General features: G+C 43.3%; 1 protein-coding gene across 4 annotated transcripts in view; it reads right to left on the bottom strand.

Annotated features, from left to right (window-relative positions):
• LTBP1 (latent transforming growth factor beta binding protein 1) overlaps positions 1–21,560 on the bottom strand; it is a gene marked incomplete at its 5' end in the record, with an annotated part of 397,053 nt that overhangs the window by 227,733 nt on the left and 147,760 nt on the right. For 2 of the 4 annotated variants that reach the window (XM_080814316.1, XM_080814315.1), the window contains one exon: positions 5,243–5,410. In XM_080814316.1, the coding sequence (XP_080670442.1) occupies positions 5,243–5,410 (168 nt within the window). Of the gene's footprint in view, positions 1–5,242; positions 5,466–21,560 lie in introns of those variants that run through there. The other 2 variants (XM_080814314.1, XM_080814313.1) reach the window with 1 other exon arrangement.

The following is a 21,560-nucleotide window of genomic DNA, read 5'->3' on the forward strand; positions in this document are numbered from 1 at the left end:
CACAAAGAGATCCTACGTAATGAGTGTAACAAAATGAACTGCTTCCCTGCCTCAAAAACACTTCGGGATGAAGCTGGTTTTGTGAGACATATGGGGAACATTCCCAGTGCAGAGCAGCAAGCCAACGTCTAAACTGTTAAAAGCGGCTAGAGGTTGTCAGCTATTATGAGTTGTTCAAAAGCTTTACATTATTAAAACCCTCCTTAAAAAAACAAAACAAAACAAAACAAGAAAGCGTCCCTCTTTTTTTTCAAAATGATAAGTATCTCTGCCCTCTCTCAGAGAACTTTAGTAAGTTCTGAAGAAGTCCAGATTCCTAAGCTTGGAATTCAAGGTGCTCACCAGCCTTGCCCCTACCTTCCCAGACTTGTCATGGATCGCATCATTACCTCTGGAGCGTTCTACATTTAAGTGAAACTACTCCCGCTTCTCAGAAACTACCTGTGCCTTCTTGTCTCCATGCCATATTCTAGCAGGTAAACTCTTCCCCGCATATCAGCTTTACCTCCCTTCTCTCTGTTTCCCATCCACCTACATTTTGGAACTTAACCAGTGTTTCAGGAACCACTGCCCCCAACAGTCTACAATCAGGCAATGTGCATGTACCCACTATGAGCCAACCTGGGTAGCAGCTGGGATAGCACGGTGAACTAAACAAGAATGTCACACGCCATTCCTTTTCTCTCAAAGTTTCCCTCCCTCAGCTGGATGTGGTATCTCCTTCTCCGGGCTCCTGCGAAACATCTTCTACCTTGATTTAGATTTATTTACACACACTCCTCATCTCTGTAAAGCAAAAGCTCTCAGGGGACAGCTTCATGATTTGTCTTGGAATATCTAGTACCGTGTTTTATACATACTCGCTTGGCAACATGGAGAGAAGGAGGTATCTGGACTCGGGAACAGAAAACCTAAGTGAGAGCCACTTTTAATCAAACCACCGGGGCCTGGATACTCACATCCACAGAATACGAATACTGTAATTTACCTCTCTCAGAGGAAGTACGCATCAAATGAAGTAACATATGGGAACATACTTTTTAAATTATCCAATAATTTATATAATTATTCACTTGATGCTGATGGAAACTAAGTCCCCTGTAAGTCCTCAGAGAAAACAGCATCATATAAACCAAATGTGTTATTTTAGCTATCACGATTGCTTTTCACTGGTTCTACAAATAAGCTGTGCCACGGATAGTATTATTTTATTTCAAATATTCTAGTTGTGACAACATGAATTCCTGTGTTCTTCTTATTAGGGGAACTTACGAGTCTATAAACAACTTTAAAAATATCAGAAGGTCATCTTCGTTATATCCCTATGAGGGGAAGGAATCCATTAAAACAACAATGGTTAACCTGCCGGCCCACCCAACTGGGAATATGTTTCCATTTTTTAAAAAGGCAAAGCTGGGGAGAGCAAAGAGGCAAAGCTCAGAATGTCACCAAAAAAGTTATTATCATTAGAAATCTGCTCGAAAGGAAATGCCATTTAATGTAAACATTCTGTTATATCATACCAATATCATGTTCATAAAAATGAATTTATTCTAGAATCTCAGAGTACTTCCCTTGGATGTCATCGTCATTTGGGCCTCACACTCAGTGCAAGTCATACTTTAGATTTTTCCAACTGAGGGTGCCTGCCTGGCTCTGTCAAGGGTTTGATCTCAGGGCTGTGAGTTCAAGCCCCACATTAAGTGTGGAGATTACTTAAAAATAAAACCTTGGGGCGCCTGGGTGGCTCAGTGGGTTAAGCCTCTGCCTTCGGCTCAAGTCATATCTCAGGGTCCTAGGATCGAGCCCCGCATCAGGCTCTCTGCTCAGTGGGGAGCCTGCTTCCCCCTCTCTCTGCCTGCCTCTCTGCCTACTTGTGATCTGTCTCTCCCTGTCAAATAAATAAACAAAATCTTTAAAAAAATCTTAAAAAAAAAAATATATATATATATATATATTTCCCCAACTGAATATTCAAGAACAGAGACTCTATGCTTAATGGTCATGAAAAATACACCTGCCTCTCATATCGAAACAGCCCAGACTCACGGTCATCATAGACCAGAACAACTACCACAGAAGCAGCACAAAAAAAAAAAAAAAGGAAGAAATGAATATCACCCCTGTGTCTGCTGCAGAACCACCCTCTGTATGGCCATTATTACCTGTTCTATGTGTTCAATGACCAGAGCCCAGGAGGATCTAAGGCCAGAATATGCCCAATGGCCATGATGAAGCCAAGACAGCAACCCAGGGCTTCTGGTCTCTGTTCTCTCTCAGACACCTGTCCTTCCCACAAAACCAACCCCATGAGGTCCTTTACCTGTGTCCCTTCCAAATGCTGTGGTCTGACCCCAGGAAATTAAGTAAACAGATGACCTAAGGAGATCTAAGTTCTGGTCCTAGGTAGCAGACTTGCCGTGTAACTAAGTCAAGCTCACTTATACCACCCGAGTTTCCTTATCAAAAAAATGTTACTATTATGTGTCCCCACTTCCTTCAAAACAAACAAATAAACCTATAAACCATCATGGAAATGTTCAAAAATGTTTCTGTGTTCTGATATTCCAAATGGATTATTTAGTGAAGCTGCCCTGACTCTGAAGTCCACGTGGTTTTCCCAGTATTATGTTGACTCCTTGGAGCAGGGGTCGGCAAACGGCGGCACTCAGGTCAAACCCGGCCCACCGAGGGTTTGGTACAGGGCCACGCCCGGGCTTGTCCATATGGCTGCTTGCATATGCAGAGCTGAGGAGTTGCACTCCGTGCAGTTTGTACTGCAAAGTCTCAAGTATTTACTATCTGGCCCTTTACAGAAGAAGTCTGTCAGCCCCCCACATCTTATATACCAGAGGCCAAAGAGAGTAGCTAGCAAGTTATGATGAATTTTTAATTGTCCCCAAGCTGTTCTATTTTCCCTATACATATCCTATTTGTCAAAAGATGCAACGTATTGTAAGCAGATACAAAAAGAGAAAAAAAAAAACAGGCAGTTAGAAAGCCACTTTTTCTGTAAGTAATCCAGTTATATTACACCAGCTAAGTCCCCAAAGATACAGGTCTAAAAAATGAATTTCTAAAATTTTCTGTATCTCTGAAGGATCATAATCTGTAAGTCCTACAGAATCACCTTTCTTTAATTAAAAGAAATGTACAGCTTCTCCCTCAAATTATCTAACATTTGCATCTGAATAAAGAGAAGAAGAAAATTGCTCAGGACATACATGAAGTATTTCCCAGGATTACCAACGTGAAACTTTACTCCCGAGCCCTCTCCGTCTCTCTCTTTTAAACTACTCTGCCAATCCTTTTGTGGCAGAGTTGAGTTCTGGTTTTGAGATTTTTGTGTGTGTCAATAAGTTTGCTCCGTTTCATATTGTGACCAGGCTACGTGTATCCTGTTCTCCTGTTCTTAAACATCTACTTAAATGCCAGACAGGAAAGTGTGCAGCGTGTTTTAACAAGTAGACTTCCTCTGTTTCTCAAAGCCTGCAAATATTTAGTTTCAGAATGAATACACTGTAAGCCAAAAAATTACCACCCATCCGATTACTTTGTCATTCCTATGTAAAGATTTATGGAAAATGCGAGGAGGAGGAGGAGAAAGAGGAGGGAGGGCCGACACTGTTGACGGAGCTGGGAAACCCATGAGAGCGGACTGCAATCAAGAATAGTAAAAGTGGGAAAAAGTCATTAAGCCCCTAACAACCTCCTGGGAGCTGCCTTTTCTCTTCCCCTCATTGTCTACAGTCCTCCAGAAAATAAGATTACTTGTTACTCATAAAAAGTCCTAAGATTTTAAAGATAGACTGAATTTCAGAAGTCTCTAAATATAAGCGATTTGTTTTATGGATGAGATGAAACCGAGGTCCAGAAACAGTAAGTGTCACACCCTGTGGATTAGGTCGGTAGTGGCGGGACCGGGACCAGAGTCTAGATTCCCGATCCTCGGTTCAACACACTTCCCATGAGACTCGGCTCTCTGCCCCGAGAAGTATAATGTGCCACTTGGCACCTACCAGCTACATTCTTTTTTTAAAATATGCCCAAACACCCCTATCGTAGCCAGGAAATTCACAATACCCTTTTAAATAGTATCTATGGGCACATGTTTTTTCCAAGTACAGACTATCTCGAATACTGCTTTGACTTCTGAAGGAGTGGGAGTCACAATAAAGCAGGAGAATAATCAAAGAGCTAATAAGGACTTCAGGCTGTGCCCTTGTATTTTGTCTTGCTGATCATCAGTTTGAAAGAGACATCCTCTCTCCTGGCCCCCCCCAGACACACACACTCAAGACTAAACAGCAATATTCCATAAAAAGACCAGATCTAGCCAGTGTTATTATCTGTCTGACATTTGGGTTATTCTTGTGAGTAGCTCATAATGTAATGTGGGTGTCTGTGATTATTTGAGTACACATGGCAAACCATAATTGGTCAAAAAATAATAAAAGACATTTTTCCGTGACAAAAATACCGTATTGCATGACAACATGGCAGTGTGACAGTACTCAGCGGACCACAATGCTCTCTCCCTTTACGAAGAAGTAAAAACAACACAAAAATTCTTAAAGTAAAAAGCTTTCTTTTCAGTAACCTCCACAGTTCATATTTAAATTAGTCATGAGAGATTCAAAGGTCCTGAGTGCTGACAGTAAGCCACTCGCATTTTTCCCCTGAATCCCTGTCATATATCAATTTATAATTCAGCCCTCTGATACAGAGCAGCAACGCGGCGCAAGACGCAAGTCCGTATTCCTTCCTACAACCGAAATACAGTTTTTGACAATTTTTTTTAGAACATGACTATTCACATCCAGTAAAAACTTCAACTCCATCACCACTATCCACATTTTGTAACATGAGTCAGATCTAATGCAAACTCTCCTTATGACCGAGCAGATAAAAATCTGAAGCCGATCGGGCCAAGTCGTGTGCGAGGGTCTTCATCTAAAACCGATCCCCTTCTGTCCTATCGCTACCTCCCATCACCGCCGGCTGCATAAGTGATAGGCAAGAAGGGGCAACGTGCTAGCTGCCACTGCTCTCAGAAGCCAAAAAGCAGGTTAAAAATTATTCCGAAAGTCATTTACAAGAGCTCACGCAAGAAGCACATTCAGACTCCCAGACAGAAACCCATTCGAGCAGAGAGCCGTGGGAGTGGAGGGGGCTGTCTAAAGGCTTCGATCTCATAAACCTCTCTTCAGGAAGGACAGTCAGGGACCGTGGAGGAACTCACCCACTCGGAAGTTCGTGGCCGTCAGGGTGTCGGCAGCGTGACCATTCTCACTAATGAGAGTGGTGGTGTTCCCCTTCTCACAGCTGTTCTGACAGCTGCCCTTGGTGCAGGTCACTTTACAGATGCTCGGAGTAAAGACCACCTTGATGCGGCCAGTGTGGTTACTCACTAGGAGCGGAGGCAGGGAGAAAAAGAACAACAAACACATCAGCTTAGTATCCATGAACGTGCCTTGGAAGGTTTAAAAAAAAAGGGGGGGGGAGAAAAAGAAAGGAGAGGAGAGGGGGAACGGGAGAGCCCACAACCCGACAGGTTTAAGGAAAGAGGGAAGCCTTCAGTGCTCGCTGCTCTGTATCCAGTGGTGTCTGAAACAGGAGTAGGAAGCTTAGCAAACAGAACTCTGGGATGCACTCCAAAACCACATTTGAAGTCGAGTCACTGGAGTGGGATTACTAACCACAATGCTGCACTTTATTCACGGGCAGACAAAGAGCAACACGGAGGGCACGACATGAAAGAGCCAACCCTGACAGGCACATGTAATGCAAAGAGGTTGGCCGTGTACCTCACGGTGAATAAACTCTTGTGTCCTCAGCTTGCATACTTTCCCTGTTTCTCCACTTATTAAGTCACTATTTGCAGCCCGACCCCTGGAAATGTTTTAGGCATGCGGCATGTCTGAAAACATCTGTCTCAAATCTCCTGGCACTCTCAGCTGAAGTGATCAAATCCTGTGAGGCAGCTGCGGGAGCCCATTTCTTTTTCACAACTCTGGGGCATTATTTCTCCATCTTAATTCATGCGACCTGTATTTTGTCGTACTGAAAACGGGGTCCGCCTAAGGGCAAGGGAGGCCAGGTCACGAGGCCCAAGGGCTGCCTCTGCTCAAGGACCGTCCGGTAGACAGTCCACCTCAGGCAGGTATTTCCTGCTTTCTCGCGGCCCTCTCCTCAAAACCAAATGCTGTAACCTGACTGCACAGCAGAGGCAGCAGAGTATCACGAAATGGGCACTGATCTCAAGGTCAGACTCTGTCTGGCTCCTAACCCTGGCACAGCCGTAGTGTGACTTTGGACACGTCATTTCACCGCTTCTATAAAACGTGAGAGAATCACAGCTGATGTTTTCCAGCTGATGTTTTCTAGCTAGTTCTAACGTTCAGGGTCTCTACCAGGGGTCAGCAAACTGTGGCCATGGGATCTAACCTGGCCCACTGCCTGCATTTATAAATAAAGTTTTATTAGAACACAGCCACATTCCTCCTTTACATGTTCTCTACGGAGGCTTTCGTGCGGCCATAGCAGAGATGCACAGAGAATGTATGAGCTCACCCAGAACTGCCATTCATGGCCAAGTCCCAATCTAGGCTCCATGGCAAAGTGCAGTAAGAAACTCTAGTCTGACTTCTACAGCTGTGATATGCCCCCATCCAGGTCCTTCCTCTTTCCAAGTGCCTAAGGCAGAAAGCAAAGACGGTAGCGCAAGCTGGAGACAGATTATTCATCTGTGAGACTAAGGGGGCTCAGAAGTAGTGCCTATCCTGTTGTCACTGTGTTACTTTTGTGGTCAAAGGGGAGACTAGCTCTGGGTCAGCCTTTCTGCGGCCACCCTCTGCCTACCAGAAGCAATTCTGCCTCTGTATATACTCCTTTGGTCTGACCAAGGTTATATTTTCAGGAAGTCATCTAAGAGGCCTCCATAAGCCCTCAACAAAATAAACTATGGTCAGATCTGAGCTTGAAAACCAAAAACCTAATCAACAACAACAACAAAAATTAGAATTTCAAAGCTGGAACTGGGGCTCAAAGGTCGTATGACACAACCTTTATTTAAACATCTCTGGTGACAGGGAGCTCATTACCCACTAAGGCAGTACGTTCTAGTTATAAGCTGTTCCTACCAAGTGCTCTTCCTTCTGGAGCTCAAGCGTGGCAGTTGCGTCCATTCATCCTGACCCCACTCCCCATGGTCTCCCAATCTAACAATGCCTCTTCCACATGAGCGCCCTTCAACTACTCAAAGAGAACTACCAAGTAAGCAAAGAAAGCTCACGTTAGAAGGATCTTGAACAGATCAGCTTGGGCTGGCCCACTCACTTAACACAAGAAAATGATTCTTCCAGAAGAAAAAGAACCTCAGTTCTTTTCAAATGTTTTTCCAAGATGATTTCCCATTCTCATTCAGCGGTTCTAACACAAGAGATCAGGACACATAGTGTGAAGTGGGGAGATAGTCTAGGGGCCTGACCAGATCTTCTAGCACCTTGCAAAATGGCATGTGGAAACTTTGTTTTTTCTATAATGAGCCAAATAGTAAATATTTTAAGGTTGTAGGCCTAATGAACTCTGTTGGCAACTATTAACTCTGTTGTGGTAGCGGGAAAGCCGACTGTCAAAAACATTATGCAAATGCATGGTGGTGGCTGTGTTCCAATAAAACTTTATTTAAAGAAACAATTTGTGAACCACTGTTTTGAATGCTTATACAGTATTTAAAATTTTTGAGTGTACCCAGAACTTTAAAGAACTACAACAGAATGTTAATTCCACAATCAGGAAAAATTCATGTAGCTCGACATATTTTCTTTTTTTTACAGTAGCACACACACTCACACGCACACACACACAGCCCAGCTCATGCTCAAAATTGTCAGACCGTGCTTACAAATATCTTGAGAATACTTTGTGTATCTATGTGTGTGGAGCCCATTTAAAAAAAAAGAGAGAGAGAGACAACATCGTCCCACTTCAAAAGAATATAAACTTCTATTTTTTCTGGCTCTTGGTACAATAATGAAATTAGAAATGGTGTGCCAACTATTCTGTCTTCTCTGGCATTAACTTGTGGCACCAGCAGCTGCCATGCAGATGCTCAGACCGTCACCTAAATTATGCTCACTTAGGCGAAGAGAGACATCCAAAGAAAGCAAGCACTTAATCATTATTCCCATTTCACCTCTCAGCTACAGTAGTCACTTTATAGGCACTTGAGATTCTCCGGGCCTATTGTTTTTAAAAACTTATTCTATTTCTTTGCCAAAAAAATTTTTTTTGGCCTGGAATCATTTGGATTTTCAAATGGCGGAGACAGTTTCATATGACTTAATTCTGATTTTTATAATGTTCACAGCGTCTTGGAAGAAGACACATTTCATTTCATATTTCCCTTTGTGTTTTACTAACTTTCTGCTATAAAGTAGTCTACTTCTAAAGCAGACACCTAATCTCAGCGGGTCCTCTTGTCTTCACAAAGCACTGATTTCTTCATTATAACTAGCTTTTGTTTTCCACATCAATCTCACAATCAGTATTGAAAAACTCGCAACTTCTTTGACATTAGATGGTCATTTGTAGTTCTCACAGGATCTCCGAAAATATTAAATGAGTTAGAAAATACACTCTCCCATCCCCTTGTAAAATCATTTCTATGTTCCTACTAGGGTATCATGTAGAGTCTGACTTTCAAAGTACCCAAGAGTAAGGTAAACGCCTCTGAGTTTCGAATTCCTCACATGTGACAAGCTCAAGACAATACCGCTCGTCTGTTAAGAGTTTACAGGGAATTCACCAACAGTGGCAGTGAACTTTCCTCTAGAGACCCCTTGGTCTATAATCTTCCTCAAATGCTTGGAGTAAACTAAACTCAAGAACCCCACACGCCTGCATACATGTATGCATGAAGTGTAGAATACATGAAGTGACCCCAAGAAGACTATCAAACCCCACGGAGATCATGGATTCGCCGGATGCTGGCAGCCATTCTGGTCTAAGGCCTTGTTTCACCAGAGAGGAGACTGAAGCCCGTGGTGAAATCAGTGGTCAAAGACTGTCCCTGGAGTGCTAATAGCTGATTAAGAATTACAAAACTGGGGGAGCACCCGGGTGACTCAGTCAGTTAAGTGTCTGCCTTCGGCTCAGGTCATGATCCCAGCGTTCTGGGATCAAGTCCCAGGTCGGGCTCTCTGCTCAGCGGGGAGCTTGCTTCTCCCTCTGCCTCTCCCCAGCGCCCCCTACCCCCGTCAGGCTTGTGCTCTCTCTCTCATTCACTCTTCCTCTCTCTCAAATAAATAAAATCTTAAAAAAGAAAAGAAAAGAATTACAAATCTGGAAAGCAAAAGTCAGGCCAGTCAGGACTTAACACGGAAAACTCTTGCCAGAGCCTTCATGCTTGGTCCCTCTGATGAAAAAAATGTAATTTTTAGATCCCCGCAGGTAAATAAGCCCCAGAAATCTTAAGCAAGTGTTTTCAAACCTGGCATTTTAGAGGCCTTGGCTAGAAACATAGATTGCCTGGAGCCATGAAGCACCTCCATCGGGCCTCCTAGTCAGTCAGTCAGTCAAGATACTCAGGAGTCAACATCCTGTCTGCAGGTCCGGCCAGACCCTGCACAAAGTTAAACCTCCAAGAAGACGCACTGGCACATAGTTTAAAACAAACCACAGACATTCAGAGCATATGGTGAACGGGATGGAAGTGAAGCCGATATCCTCCCAACAGGAAAAGATTTCACTTCTGCTTCCCGATCACTAATGATGGAGAAAAACTCAAAAATGTGAAAACTGTTCTTAACAAACAGACTTCAGTCTAGGAAAGTGCCCAGCTGCCATCTTTCCATCATTGGCCTAGGATGGGACCAAAAGCGAAGGCAGCCAAAGAAATAAACAAGTTCAAGACTCACGTCAGATGTCATGCACACAGTCTCCTCCACATCCACACAGAAGGCTGTGACAGCCCATCAGCCTTCATCCAATTGGAACAACAGGGACCAAGGCGCACAGGAAGTGTCCTCGGCAAAGGAGAAGCACCCCCTCTGTAGTTAAAAGCCATCACCCTGCCCATTAATGGAGGCTGCTTAAAGAGACTTCAGAGCTCAATCAATACCCAGGTCCCATGTAAGAAAAGGAGCTGAGAGCTCATTCTCCTGCTGCAGTCCATTGCTTGCCCGAAGGCCAAGAATTCTTTGAAGGACAAATCATCAAAGTATTAAATAATGCTTAGAATAACAGTTCATTGTTCTGCTCTCCAGGCTTGCTTAACTCCTCATGGACTATTAAAATAATTGCCACAGAATACTGTGTTCCTCAAGAAAGGTGCTGTGCAAACTAGCATCCGATCTATTACTTCATCAGGTGGCTCTAGTCCTGGAACAGATTTCTAGTTGTCATGGGAGCACCTCCTCAGATGAGACTCTAGGACTTACATTCCAGGACCATCTCTTGAGGTCTTTTCCAGGTAGATGTGACTAAATGAAGAAGTAGAGGAAGAACTACATGCTACCCAGTTGATATGATACACTTTGAAAGAAAGACCATGTGAGTTTCCCCTGCCCCTCAATTCTCCATTAATATCCACTCAAGGCAACTAGGTCAATTACTTCTCTCTCTCACATCTCCATACAAGATTTCCTTTCCTTTTTATACTTTTAAGGAGATGAACTCTTCATCTTCACCTTTCTGTGGGTCCATTAAATCATTTAATGTAAGAATAAGTTTCTGGATATATTCTGAGTTCCTTATGGAATTGGCTACCACGCATCAAGAAAACAGGCATCAACAGTACACCATGTTTGAAAACGTAAATACAGTCCCCAAAATAGCCACTTGGGCAGAAATGCAGCAGCAATCTAGTCACACATTCTCTTGTATGAACTCACTCCCTGATTCACTAAGAAAATAAAAGCTCTAATGACCCAGGCCTACCAACTTACCTGGATCTGTAGCTGTCCTGCCTTCCCCCTGATGAAGGATGGGTTTCTAGCTAAAGCCAACCTCCCCCACCACGGTCCCCTCCCCAGCTAAAGTAATGGATCCCTCCCTCTCTTACAGACTCAAAGACTTGCTCTCTTCTCATCTGCGTTCGCATGCAAACACGTTGCACTCTTGCCCAAATATCAAGAATAGCACTTCCTATTGTCTCCATTCCTCTCTAGTGCAAGTGATGCTCTATTTCTCTGCTCTCCTTACAGCAGAGCTCTTCAAAAGACTGCTCTACTGGCTGTCTCCACTGCTTCCCCAACTATTCTCTCCTGAACTTGCTGCACTTAAGCTGCTGCTGTCCATACTTCACCAGAACTGCCCTTGTGAAGGTCACCAGGGTCTCCACATTGCTAAATTCAATGGCAAATTCTCTGAGTCCTTCTTCCTCCAACATTCAGCCTCTCTGACACACAAGGACACAGCTTCATGATACACTTTCTCCTCCAGTCTCCTAAGTTACTCTACTCTTTCATGGTTCTCTCCTACCTTGCTGGCCAGTGCTCCTCATGACCCTCTCTGGGGGACAGCCCCAGAGCTCAGTCTCTGTGGCCTTCTCTTTTCTAAAAAGACTTCTTATGGGGCACCTGGGTGCCTCAGTGGGTTAAAGCCTCTGCCTTCAGCTCAGGTCGTGATCTCAGGGTGCTGGGATCGAGCCCCACATCGGACTCTGCTCAGCGGGAAGCCTGCTTCCCTTCCTCTCTCTCTCTGCCTACTTGTGATCTCTGTCAAATTAAAAAAAAAAAGACTTCTTAGATAAGACCATCCTGTTCTATCTCATGGATTTAAACAGTATCTATGAATTTTATATATAGAAAATGTTAAACTCTAGCCTGGACCATCTCTACCTTATATGTGCGTGCAACCAAGCAACCAATGGTCCAACCGTTGATGGGCCTTTCCTAAGTAAATATCTAACACCTAACAGACACCCCAAACAACATGTATTCAGAATTAAACTTTGATTCCTTCAAAGGAATCAAATTTGCTCCTCTTCAGGTCTTCCCCCATCTCAGAAAACGGCAAGCCTATTCTTGACTGGTGTCCATCTGAGACTCAAAACAACAGCAAATCCTGTTAACTGTCTTTCTAGAAGGTAACACCTTCTTACTACTTCCATGATGAACACTCTGGTACAATCCATCGTCATCTTTGGTCTGGATTATGTCAACAGACTCCTAAACCAGACTCCCTGCTTTTACCTTTGCCCTCCTCCAATTTATCCTCCTCGCAGCACTCAGGCTATCTATTCTAATTTGTCTGTGACATCGTAGGGCTCCTCCTTTCCGGGACTTCCCTTCTCTATCAGATCGCAAGCCAAAGATCTCACAATGGCCAACAGGGGCCTCCACAGCGGCGACATCTGACCTCATCTCCCACAGCCTTCCTCAACCCATTCACTCTGGCTTCCTTGTTAGGATGGGTGTGCTTCCGTCCCAGGCCCTTGGACCTGCCACTCCCTCCACCTAGAATTTTCTCCCTCTGCCCTACACAGCTTCCTCCCTCACTTCCTTCAAGACTTCTCCAGAATGTCAAATCATCAGGAGGCCTTTCCCAACGACCTTCATAAAACTGCAACAGCCCCACGCATTACCTATTCACCATACCTTGCCCTACATTTCCTATTTACAATAAACATACTTCATATAGGTCTTTGATGATCATCCTGAGAATGCACACTCCATGATAGCAGGAATATATCTGGTCACTATTATATGCTCAACATGTTTCTCCTAGTAAGTGCTCAAAAACAATAACTGAATGAATAAACTTCACTAAAAGAAATTAAATAAATAATATTTATCTATGGGTTAAGTGCCAGTAGTGTTAAAATAGTAAAAAATACTCCTATTAAGCCTTTAGCCCTAAAACATACTTGCTGTATGCTGTATTTGTCAAAGAGAAATGTTTTAGCCATAAAAGTTTCAAATCAAGCGAAAACACCGTTGTTATTCAGGAAACCCTGCAGTCATTACAAAACACAGTTTTCCCAAAAATCATTAAAACATTACCCAAAAATGGCAATGACATAAAAAAGTGAAAATTTTCATTTAAACATGCCAATGAGAGAAGAGCTGAATAAACAGGAAACAGAAATTTCTCAAACGCTTTTTCAAAAGAAAAACAATTATTTGCTCCTGAAGTTTCACAACATATTATGCAGAAATCAAACTGACACATGGTAGAAACCTCCTTTAATTTTGTCAGGAAGAGTTACCACGATGAGTAAGGATTTCTAAAACCCATTTTTTATTTACTAAGTATCCATCCCCTTTGTCAAAGAACTAGGAAATTGAAAACATCCCTACTGAGATTCCAGGAGCCTATTATGAATTGCCACTGGACCATAAAACCCACCCATAACCCACCCATGTTGGGAGGCAGCTGGGGGCTCAGTCAGTTAAGCTTCAGACTCTTGGTTTTGCCTCAGGTCATGATCTCAGGGTCATGAGATCAAGTCGCATGTCAGGGCTCAGCACCAAGTCTGCGTGAGATGCTCTTCCTCTCCTTCCCCCTCTGTCCCTCCCCCTGCTCACGCACCTGCACGCACACTCTCTCTTACAAACAAACAAATCAATAAAATCTCATGAAATACATGTTGGTTCCCAGCTCAGGGAGACTGGCCAAGAGATTAGCCAGAGATTCACCAACGAAGACAGTAGATTTCATCCCAAATTTCCACATATTTCAGGAGTCAGGTGTAATTTCCTATTTCACTCAGTCTTTTTTTTACCTTGACTCAAACATAAAATCTCAGATTGTCACCTATTACCTGCCACATTTTCTTAGCCTTCAATCTTCCCTGCCAACCAGACCCCACCGCCCCAGGAGAACTCTAAGCCACACACCTTGAGACCATGGGATTTGTTTTCATTCTTCCTTCTCCTACGTGGGGTTACTACTCTTTAAATACCAACCATAAGTTCTCTTCTCTACAAATAATTGTTAAAAGATCATATCTTTATCTCTGGAGCAAAATCAAGCATGTTTGAAGGTATAATAGATTTTACAGTCAGAAGACTTAACTTTTCCCCAACAAGTTGTTCACCTAGCAGGATCTGGTCCAGTGTTTGCAGAAAGAAATACAGTTGGTATGAAAAATGGAAAACTAGCAAAACAAACCGACGGCTTTTTGGCATTTTCATATTCTGACTTTTTTTGTAAAATACTTTAACATCCCCTGAAGGGATTCAACCGTCCAGGCATATCTCAGCTAACGGACAAGGAACACCCTGGAAAGTTCAGGGCAGGCTCTGGACTGCAGTCCAGGGAAACAGGGGACCACGCCCTAAGGCACTTGAGCCCTGGTGTCCTGTAACTGCACCAGGCTGTTTCATAGGGGCTCCTTGGACGTAACTTTAAAAACTCTCCTGTCTAGAACATATCTGGAAATCTCTGCTCCTAATCTTGAATACCAGAGAACCTACTATTCCCAATCTGTCCAGAAGCGGTAGTGGCATTTGATGCTGTGACACATCCCCTCCGTCGGTTCAGCGTCCAACTCTTGGTTTCAGCTCAGGTCATGATTCATGGGTCGTAAGATCGAGCCCCACGTCGGGGCTCCCCCACTCAGCAGGGAGATTGTAGATTATCTCCCTCTGCCCCTCTCCCCACTCATGCTCTTACACTCTCTCTCTCAAATAAGTAAATCTTCCAAAAAAGAGAGAGAGAGGAACACACCCCCAAGGTAACAGGACTTAACTCAGTAGATTACAGAAAACAGAGCAAAGAACAAAGGGGGACAGGAGGGACTCACTGCATCCATGTTCTCAATTCTGAAGTGAGAATGTAATCCACTACCTAGACCTAGAATCCTGACAATTATGGGAAACATACTTGGGGAGGGTTAAGTGAGTTTGTCCAGGGAGTTGGGTTTTTTGTTTGTTTGTTTTTAGGGGGGTTGTTTATTTTCTTTCTTGACATCAACATTCAAGATGCTACTCCCTCTCAGAGTCTGTCTCCCAAGGGAGAAATACCATTTAAAAGATGCATTTTTCATGTGAAAATCTCTACCTCCCTTAAAAAAAACCCCACACTGGTCTTCGAAGCAACACAGCTTGAGATCTCGCAAACAGCCCTGGGAAGCCAGGCTTCCTACAACCGGTTAAGAGAGGACTTTGCGACTGTCCCTGAACCCAGAGAACAAGGTGCAGAGCAATGAATACTTAGGTGTCTTCTAGCTCCAGTCCTCACACAATCTGGCTAGTTTGCACAGTCTCCTGACAGAAAGCATGGGTTAGATATGCTTCACATGATTTGAATTTTCTGTGCCTTAATTTTGGAACAGAATTTGGTTTTATTTATCCTCACATTTGTTGTTTTTCCAAAGAGAAGTAAATGGAGGCATTTGTTATCAGTCTATCACTCATCATTTCCATAAATAACATCTGTTTGTTTGTATGTGGAGAAGCAAGTCTGACTCAAAGGCAGAAAATCTATTGGGCTATTTGTTTACCAAGGAACAAATTTCATGACTTATCACAGGCTTGATTAAGTGGGGGCCACTTTTCCTGAGGGTCCCAGATTATATCTATCATATGCTTTGAGAATTAGGATTCCATAGAATTTACATACTGGCTATGAGAAATATCTTTGACAAATATTTCTGACAACATCAAACTCCTTAAAGAAAGCTGAGATCCTTTCCCATCTGACTGAATCTGGCCTCACATCCTGCAGCATTCCACACAGAGCCTGGGCATTAGCTGAACCCAACTGCCCCACGGTCCTCGCTCACAGGCCTACTTCCTTCACGTGCACTTTTCTCCCCCTAGAAAACCATCTTTCATCCTCTGGAACCAACCCACTTATCCCCTCCCTAGACAATTTTCAGCAACCTAGGCATGCCAGTTTGAACAATGCAGCTCTCATTTTCCCCTGGCTTTTAGCACATAAGTCTATTTATGTCTATTTTCCTACTTTACCAATCTTCCTTTGGCCTCAGTCAAGCCCAAGAAAACAGTTTGTATTCTTTTTGTTTTTTAATATTTTATTTATTTTTTATTTTTTTTTAAAGATTTTATTTATTTGACAGAGATCACAAGTAGGCAGAGAGGCAGGCAGAGAGAGAGAGGAGGAAGCAGGCTCCCCACTGAGCAGAGAGCCCGATGCGGGGCTCGATCCCAGGACCCCGGGATCATGACCTGAGCCGAATGAAGGCAGAGGCTTTAACCCACTGAGACACCCAGGCGCCCCAACAGTTTGTATTCTTATCCTCCTCTATTTGTAACAAATATCCCACCTGGTGGTTTTCCTTCCTTGGGAACAACAGAAGAGTATGTGGTGGGAGGGGAGTGCCATAGGAAAGAATGCAGGGGTAGGAAATGAAAAGAAGTGAATCGAAGGTATTATGAACCCAGAAGAGGAATACACAGGCGTTCAACTGTCTCCTGCAAGGGCAAAGAAGCAACTTTTACTCTAACTAATAACTGGAAGTCACAAAACTTGAAAGGAGTTGAAAGCAATCAGGGCGCCATTGCCTTCGTAAGGGGGCATAGAAACTTTCCTCCTACACTACAGGCAGACACAAGGAAGAAAATGATCTATCATACTTTACAAAATTTAAATTCTACCGAAAGAAAGAAAAAACTCAAAAGATAGGGCAGAGTCTGGAGACCAAAACATCCTGTGTCTTGTTGGGAACGAGCTGGCCTGGCCAGAAGCAGATACCTTGCTGTGCCTCTCAGGAATTCCAATCTGGCCACAGAGTCAATAAAAATCCAGAGCAAAGAGATACTATAATGTGAATACATTTTATTTTAAGAAGCCTGGGGGCACCTGGGTGGCTCAGTGGGTTAAAGCCTCTGCTTTCCGCTCAGGTCATGATCCCAGCATCCTGGGATCGAGCCCCGCATTGGGCTCTCTGCTCAGCGGGGAGCCTGCTTCCCTTCCTCTCTCTCTCTGCCTGCCTCTCGACCTATTTGTAATCCCTGTCTGTCAAATAAATAAATAAAATCTTAAAAAAAAAAAAAAGAAGAAGCCCCAAGGAAGGTGAAGATATGAACATTTTTATAGCCGCCAAAACAACTCTTAGGTTTGATGGATTTGGTTGAAAGAAAAAAATCTGTCGAAGCAATTGGTTAGTTATATAGAAGAAAAATAGTATCTTTGAATCTCTGAGTTTACCATTATAGCATCAGAGATAACCAAGCTTGCAGAATACGGATTCTGTCATTCACTTTTTGTTTTCTTCCCTACAGCAGAAACTTCTCTCTGGCTCAGTTTTTAAATGAATCCATCAAATGGCCCCAAATATTCTCTCCAAGGGATTACTGCCAAATTCAATAGAACTCATCATTAGAAAAGATTTCAGCCTAAATATCCCTTCTCTCAAAGTCATATTATATCTAGCTTTTATTTATCCTGTGATAAATAAAATTGAAAAATGATTAGTTGCCAATAAAAAATGAATTACTGATGTGTCATCACACACTGTAAATTTTCCAGCTTTTAGTTAATTCTTTCTAGGTTACTCATTCTCAACTTCCTCTCCCATCAAGATAGTGCCTCTCCTGTTGAACACTGTGATGGTCTTCAAATCTCTCCACAAATTCTTCTGAAATCTAATTCCGCTCTCCTTGAACATGAGCTGGTCTTAGCAACTCATGTCTAAAGAACAGAATAAAACAGAAGCGATGGTTTCAACTTCATCACAGAAAGCACTGTAGCTTCTGTCTTGGGCTCTCTCTCTCCAGTCACTCACTCTGGGGGGAAGCCAGTTCTCATGCCATGGGAATACTTAAGAGGCCCACAGAGAGGCTCATATGGCAGAGAACCAAAGCCTCCTGCCAAATGCCATCTGAGTGAGCCACCCTGCAAGCGTATCTTTCAGATGATGGTGCCCCTACTGGTACCCTGATCGCAGCTTCATGACAGAATCTGAGCCCAAAACCAATCAGCTAAGGTATTTCTGAATTTCTGAGGCATAGACAGTGTAAGATAATGTTTGTTGCTTTAAACCACTAAGGTTTGGGTTAATTTGTCACTCATTAGAAGTATAAACACACAAACACACTTCGCTGTTTTTCTTTTTCCCTAGATTCTGAAAAGAAAGAAGCTGAATGTATGGACCTTTCTACAGGTACAGGGCACTGTCTGCATGACTGACGGACTCATGAAGCCTGTACCAATTCCCTAACTAAACGACAGAGCTCACATGAACACCACAATCATTTAAATGATACTCATCCCTTCCCAGACTAGGAAACTACAGAGATGTTCATCAGAAACCTGACCAAGGTCATTTTGGTAGAGCTGGCATTTTAGCTCGAGCCTTCACTCTCTCCTCACTACCCAGTGCCTCCCCTACACTTCCAGTGAGCATGCACTCTGAAAACTTCAGGATACCAAGCACCTGCGAAGGTTGCAGCAAGGGAGGGAAACAGAGAGACTGAGCACATACTACGTGTTTGGCAGTACGCTGGGTTTCATATCCCTCACCTCATTCCATTCTTACAACAGACCTATGGAACAAGTGCTATGAAGATTCAGAGGTTCAATGGAATAGAATACAGTGAAACGAGTCACAGGCTCCAACCTCCAGGATCTTGCAAAGTAGAGTAAGAAAAAAAGACACACAGAATAATGCTACCTGACCCATCCACCACATGAGGCCATGGCAGGGGCCATGAAATAATCTCTATGGGTATAATTCATGAGCTGTTAAACACTGGGCAAACTCAAGAGGATATCGTTGCATGTGGCCAGCTCTTAGTGGAGCAACTGTGCGGGAAAGCTCAACCTAGTGGTGACATTTACCCCATGATATATTATATAGCAAAACCCACAAGCGCTTCTAAATATGGAAAATTTCATCTCAAGATGTTTGTTTTATGATCGTAATTATTATTTAAGACTCTAGAATAAAGGAAAGTTCCACTGTGGACTTTGATTCCTCCATAATTTCCAGATAAGATCTGATGGCTTGACTTGGTCTGAAAGGTATCAAAATGGATTTCAATGAATAATGAAACCCATTAATTAGAATGGCTATTTTCCATTTGAGTAACTAAGTTCAACAATTCTTTTTCTTTCTTTTTTTTTTTAAGATTTTATTTATTTATTTGACAGACAGAGATCACAAGTAGGCAGAGAGGTAGGCAGGCAGAGAGAGAGGAAGGGAAGCAGGCTCCCTGCTGAGCAGAGAGCCCGATGTGGAGCTCGATCCCAGGACCCTGGGATCATGACCTGAGCCAAAGGCAGAGGCCAAACCCACTGAGCCACGCAGGCGCCCCAAGTTCAACAATTCTTACCAGGAGCTCTATGTTTAGGTCATTTTCAAGTGAAACTGTCATGAAAGCCCTACATATACCAATAAAGCTGACAGATTTTTCTTTTTAATGTCATCAAAGTTGGCTTTGCATTCACTTAAAAATAATACGCAAAGAGCTGAAGTAGCACCCTTTTTCCCCACCGTTATTACGGAAGTATTGTTGAAACACAATGTTACATTCCCTTCAGGTATACAACACAGTTTTTCACAATGCTGTACTCAACATAACTGTAGCCACCATCCGGTACCATGTCACACATAGCAGCTCTCTTCTCAAGGAATGAGACTGGTTTGGGCAATTCTTTTTATTTTTTATTTAAAGATTTATTTATTTAATTGACAGAGAGAGAGTGAGCAGAGGGAAGGCCAGAGGGAGAGGGAGACCAGCAGATTCCCCGCTTGATGGGGACCCAGATGCGGGACTTGATCCCATGACCCTGAGACCACGACCTGAGCTGAAATCAAGAGTCAGATGCTTAACCAACCGAGCCACCGAGATGCTTAACCAACCATCCAGGTTTGGGCAATTCTTAACTCATTACAGTTTTGGTTCCTACTTACATGAATATACAGGTAGGGTAAATTTTAAATAGTCGATATACTAATATTACAATGTAAAGCCCTGACTAAATGTGTATCAGGCTCTCAGCACAGTGGCTGGCGTGCACTGAGTACCCCATAGACAAGGAAAAGAGGACGACAGAACCTACATAGTGCCATTGGTGGGAACAAATGAACTTATGTCCAAATTTCCTAATTACCTGACATTCAGAGACAAGAATATAATTTCCAGTACCTTCAGCAGGTTTTTAGAAATACATATTATATGGTCTTGAGGTATATTAAGGTGTGGTTTGGAAACTGGGATCTCTGACAAGAAACATTATGAATCACTTTCTCCACTTAGAGTCTTTTTAAAACTTTAAAAAAGAGGCATCTAATTTTGCTCTATTTCCATGTTCAAGACCTGGCAGAGCCTCCCTGACAGGTATTTGCACACACATAGCCCGCTGTGGTGGCCTGAAAACCCCAAACCAGAGAAAGATGAATAGGAGGCATGACAGGATTTCGGGGTCTTACTACAAAGGTTCCTGTCCATACTCACTGATGAACAGAAGCTGGACATTCTCCATTCCATGTGAGCAAGAATCCGAGAGCTGAAAACACTTCTATTAACAATCCAAATGCGGGGAGGGGCGCCTGGGTGGCTCAGTGGGTTAGAGCCTCTGCCTTCCGCTCAGGTCATGGTCTCAGAGTCCTGGGATCAAGCCCTACATCGGGCTCTCTGCTCGGCAGGGAGCCTGCTTCCCCCACCCTCCCTCTCTCTGCCTGTCTCTTTACTTGTGACCTCTCTCTCTCTCTGTCAAATAAATAAATAAAATCTTTTAAAAAAAACATCCAAATGGGTACTGATATACAAATTAGGTAACACCGCAGGCCTTATGAAACCCCAGGCCAGGCAGAACAATTCTGAGTACTCAGTGGTCTTGGGGAACATATGGAACTGACCCCAGTCACTTCTCTGGGCATCTACCAACACCCCAAGCCTTCTCAGGAGTAAGAGGATAAAGACTGGCCTAAGGGAGGGAAGAAGAGTAACGCAGCTGGACTATCCTTCTCTAAAAGACAGTCGTTGGTGCTCTGAGACATGAAGACATGCAGTTGTTGAGGGGAAAAAGGTTCAAACAGAATGTGTGCTCGCTGGGTTCTCTGCCTACAATACCCTGGGGGTGTGTTGCACACACTCCCAAGTGATAGGGCTGAACAGTAAAGCTGTGCGCAGCAAAACGGGAGATGCGAGTCTCACAACAACCCAGAACAGTCAGCCACACAGGCCAGACCCGGTGGAGACTAGAATATATTTCTATGACTGGGAAGACATTAAGAATCCGTATTATGGAGGGCATGTATGGGGTGTGGTGCATAAACAATGAATGCTGGAACACTAGAAAGAAATAAAATAAAATAAAATGGAAAAAAAAAAAAAGAATCTGTAGTACTTCCAGCAACCCATTATATGTTGCCCTATATCCAGAAAATGCCTTTCAAAAAATGCTGTTGGATTTCTTTCTTGGACCGAACACTGACATGATACAAAGCTTCTCCCGGCTGTTTCTACTTCTACTTGGTATTCTACTTCTGCTCCAATTGCTTACTGTTCAACTCTAACTTACAAATTTCTTGAAAGGTTCTGATTAATCTTACTTCATCAGTATCATCCCTCTAAGGGAACGCTCTTCTGTCAGGCCACCTTAGAGCAGCTGGCCAACTCAGGGTGGTTTTCTTGGGTCGA

The sequence above is a fragment of the Martes martes genome, assembly GCF_963455335.1.
Source record: "Martes martes genome assembly, chromosome: 9".
Lineage (NCBI taxonomy): Eukaryota > Metazoa > Chordata > Mammalia > Carnivora > Mustelidae > Martes > Martes martes.